The sequence below is a fragment of the Clupea harengus genome, chromosome 17 (genome assembly GCF_900700415.2).
Source record: "Clupea harengus chromosome 17, Ch_v2.0.2, whole genome shotgun sequence".
Taxonomy (NCBI): domain Eukaryota; kingdom Metazoa; phylum Chordata; class Actinopteri; order Clupeiformes; family Clupeidae; genus Clupea; species Clupea harengus.
In genome coordinates, this window is record NC_045168.1 from 12923446 (window position 1) to 12928445 (window position 5000).

Here is a 5000-nt window from a genome sequence, read left to right on the forward strand (position 1 = left end):
TCACACACACACAACACACACACACACACACACACACACACACACACGCACAGACACACACTCTCAAATGCCACTTTCACTAACAAACTCACCTTAAGACACCTGTCACTGAACATAACTCCTCCTCTCCCAAACACATACGTACACACACCTACACTCACACACACATACGTACACACACCTACACTCACACACACATACGTACACATAAAATCTACACATAAAAAAACACAGACACAGATTGTCCAACACTATTACACACACGCTTCAGCACAGCTCAAGTAGACCCCCTCTCCTCTCAAACACAGCTGCCATATTTGCACCACCACCCAGACTTTTAAACAACCAGCGAAAGCTCTTCCCTGTCGTGTATCCTTAGATGGCTTTTGACATCACAGCTCCAATCTACAAACGAAGACAGTCACAGACGACTCACCCCACCTCACGCCGCAAAGTGCTCCCACATGTGCCGAGTGTGTGTGTGTGTGTGTCAGTGGAGGGGCTGCAGACTTCAGGGCTGCGCCTGCCTGTCCTTACATGACTTACTGGGACGGCAGCGGCCTCTCTGACTGCTGCTGGGGAAATGGATGTGCTGGATCTAGACAGGTCGTATTTTTTAGTGTTTCTCGGGGGACATGCGTGTGCCTCGGTCTCTCTGTGAGTGTGTGTTCCTGCTTGTGTCTGCTGTGTAAGTGTGGCCAGTCACTTCCTATCAGTCACTGAAACAAGTCAATGAACACAGGTGCACAGATACTCGATGCAATTATGTCTTAATCGAGTCTTATAAACAATCAAAAATTATAACCCCCCTCCTACAAACACATACACACATACACACACACACACAGCTTGGTGAATAGGTGACATTTCTGTCAGAGATGAAGGTGAGAATGTATAGAAAATAAGGGTCACACTCACCTCTGCTTCCATTGTCTTCCTCCTAGAAAGATGGAGAGAGAAGGGGAAAGAGTCAGAGCATTCATAGACGCACAGACACAGCTCTGAACTCTGAACACTCTCTCACACACACACACACACACACACACACACACACACACACACACACACACACACACACACACAGCTCTGAACTCTGAACAAACACATTGCCTGACATCTATGAATGTTGTGTCATTTCTGTCTCCTGGGAGTTTAATGATGATTCATAGTGTCTGAGCATTTCCACCCACCATGACACACAGCTGGGGCACCCCGATGGGATGACAGAGACAAAGTCACACACACACACACACACACACACACACACACACACACATACACACACACACACACACACACACACACACAGAAACGCACGCACGCAAGCGCACACACACACACACACACACCACACGCACACGCACACGCCACACACACACACGCACACACACACACACACACACACACACACACACACACACATATAAACCAAACGAATGTCAGATAGAGAGAGTGCCCAATCTGTCTTCTTCAGACCAGTGTGAGGAAGGTGGCCTGCTGGAGGAGGCTTGATCTCTACTCGCATCCTAAGCCCTTCATTTCCTCTCCGCTCTCGTTAAAGCCACATGCAGCTTTGTGTCCTAATCTGATCCCTCACCGCCACACATATGTTTGCTCTGCTGTGTGTGTGTGTGTGTGTGTGTGTGTGTGTGTGTGTGTGTGTGTGTGTGTGTGTGTGACTTCTTAAGCGCGACTCTTTAAGACGGCACAGTTCACTTGCACTTGACTCTTGGCCATGACTGAATTCTACAAATTCTTTTTTTTGTTTCCCCTTTCTTTTCTATTTTTCTAAGCAGTGGAATCTTATCTAACGGAATGTCTCTGAACCTCCAACCCTGTGAGCAGATGTCATTGGACGCTTTTTAAAAGAAACTCAAAGAGTTTTATGGCAATAGCGAGATGAGAGATGGAGGTCTGTTTTAGATTTGGCCAAGAGTACAGAGAGATGAGGTGGAGTCGTGCGCTCCTCTAAAGACACATCAGCTGGAAGCAGGACCACGCCTATTTGCCAGCAGCTCCATCTTTAACTCTGTGTGTGTGTGCTAATGTTTACATACATACTTGTGTTGTGTTTATGTATACAAAGCTACAGTTCAATCATTGCCAGCATCTGCTGGATACTAAACCTCCCTTAAACTTAAAATAGGTTGTTGTTTAGTGTGTGTGTGTGTGTGTGTGTGTGTGTGTGTGTGTGTGTGTGTGTGTGTGTGTGTGTGTGTGTGTGTGTGTGTGTGTGTGTGTGTGTGTGTGCAGCATCAGGCAGCACACCACATCTGCACATCCTCTGCTGGGCTGCTGACATCTCAGAAATCCACTGGCATGTTTTGTGTTATGAAGCAAACCAGCTCATAACTGGCATCCACCCCTCCCTACTACAGCTGCCCCACTCACAGCCAGAAGACCCAGTCAGCACATCTCACCCCATCAGCGAGCACTTATGGCTATGACACTTCCATAACGACCCCAGTATCACATCATCACACAGCCCACTGTTGCCTCTCCCTCTCCATCCACACAATCCTCTCCCTCTCCGTCCACACAATCCTCTCCCTCTCCATCCACACAATCCTCTCCCTCTCCATCCACACAATCCTCTCCCTCTCCATCCACACAATCCTCTCCCTCTCTCCATCCACACAATGCTCTGTTTCTGATCTGTGTGCATGTACACAAACACTGCGCCATATGAACGTCATCCTCTTATTATGCAGCCCCGGTGAAAAAACAAGAACGCTGTCATCAGCGCTTGACCTAAAACTTGGCCCCCGGTGCTCTCCGCATAAGCCCATATTTCCCGTAAGCCGCCATCGCAACCGGCAAAACACAATACAATAGCTATCCGGTGAGATAATGGATGTGTAATGCAATAATAAGCACCGCCGCCGCCCCACCCCGCCGGCCCGGCCTCCACCGCTGCATCTGGGTAATGGGAGGAGAGGCAGAGTGTGGGGGGGGAGAGGCTGATAGAGAGCTGAGGAGAGGCATCCTGACTGTTATCCCCCCGAGAGGAGCAGACTAGAGGCAGGAGTGCAGTGCATTACTGTAAAGTGCACCGATGCTGTGCGGGGCAGAATTGTGCAGTAGGGCAGCAGAATGCAAGGGGGGGGGGGGGGGGTAATAAAGATTAGCAAACAGGTGCTCAACTGTAAAGTGCACTGATGTGCACACGTCACACAGGAGATGAATCAGAATGCTCACACAGTAGGGCGGGCCGTTTAAGGGTTCTTAGACACACAATGCGTAGGGGAAAACACTACACATAAGCAGACTGAACCTGGTGCTCAACTAGATCGTCAAAGTGAAGTGGTGTGCAGACTGAACCTGGGGTCTTACAGACAGAGCGCATCACTCCTGTCAGTATTCAACGCAGATAGCATGGCGTGGCAAGTAAACTTCTGAACATACAGATTATTTCTGGAACGATCTAAAAGCTCGAGCCCCCCCCCCAACCACGTACGGCAACATGACACGCGAGACGTTGTCACAGCACGCCCCGGCCACACGTCTTCCATCCTCCCTCCGCTCGAGGGATATTAAAGGTGAGGTCACCTCGCCGAGGCTGCTGCCAATGAGGCCAGACTGGAGCAACAGTGATCCCCACAGAGCTGACAGAGCGTCTCTGCTCTCCTCAGTGTCACCATGACAACAGACAGACACAAGGCAGCGTGTGCTAAGTTAACATGCTAAGCGCTGATGAGTATTTGTGTTTGTCTATGTTTTATGTATGTTTATTTTTTTTTACTTATGCAGCTCTATAGTGTTGAGCTGTAGCTGTAGTGTTGTAGCTTATGTCGTGCCTGAAAGCCACAGTAGAGTGTTGAGTTTAGAGAGTCCAATGCTCTGCACTCACGCTGAATGGAGAGCCAGAAATAACACATCAAACTGATTTGATGAAGTCTTTCAGTCTTGCAAGAGAGCGATGGCTACAGAGAAGGTTTTAGTTGCAACTGAAGGTTGGACTGAAGATGCTGAAGCTCAGTCTGGCTCACATAGTACAGTAAAGGGTGAGTGTCAAACACAGATCAGACCACAAACCAGACTCTAGCGGAGTTAGTGGTAGAACCTCCTGCAGAGACAGACAGGGTTCCCACCGCTTCCCACTGACAACATTTCAAAACTTTCCCCTGACTTTTCAAAGACCTTTAAAGAGATTTCCATGACCTTGTACAACCTACAAGTACCCCAGATTGGGCCTCATTATTGAATAAAAATAAAACCGACCTTTTCCATTACCATTTTCTTTTAGGCTAGTTACACTATGTCAATTCAAGTAGACACTGTATCACATTGCAGAAATCCACAGAACATGATGTGGTGTGTGTGTGTGTACAGTATGTATGTATGTATGTATGTATGTATGTATGTATGTGTGTGTGTGTGTGTGTGTGAGTGTGTGTGTGTGTGTGTGTGTGTGTGTGTGTGTGTGTGTGTGTGTCTGTGTGTCTGTGTGTGTGTGTGTCTCTGCACTGCTCTGACCTTGAGTGAGGACTGCACGGCGGACTCGGGCGGGTAAACGATGAAGTGGCGCAGCGTGAAGCCGAAGCCCTGCGAGGTGCGGCACAGCCGGAGCGTCTTGGGCCCCGGCCAGGAGAAGGGCTCGTCCTCGCCCGTGCCCGTGCCCGTGGGGGACACGCAGCCGGAGGCGTCGCTGGTATCCACACCACCCTTCTGCTTGGCCTGCCAGACAGACACAGAGAGAGAGGGGGGATTGTTAACAGTGTTTCGAAACAACAACAACAACGCACATAACAGAGGACTTAGTCATGCAACAGATGCTATCTGAAGTGATTTACGGTTAGGGGAACCTATTACCGCAACGGTTATTAAGAGAGGAACACATTGATGGTAGGTCGCTCACTGAGAACTGGAACCTGGAAGTCATGAGTGATATGGAAAGAAAAACTACTTTGCACTCAGAATTCTGAAAACTGAAACTGTTCACGCCATTCTCATTGTGAAAAACCAACGTGTTCAGTGTCCTTCTGAAAGTGAAAGTGTGT

General features: G+C 48.7%; 1 protein-coding gene across 1 annotated transcript in view; it reads right to left on the minus strand.

The window, feature by feature from the left end:
- LOC105889227 (rho GTPase-activating protein 21) overlaps nucleotides 1–5000 on the minus strand; it is a 103219-nt gene that overhangs the window by 44041 nt on the left and 54178 nt on the right. Inside the window, 2 exon segments of the mRNA XM_012815027.3 lie at nucleotides 919–940; nucleotides 4477–4677. Coding sequence (XP_012670481.2) covers nucleotides 919–940; nucleotides 4477–4677 — 223 coding nt within the window.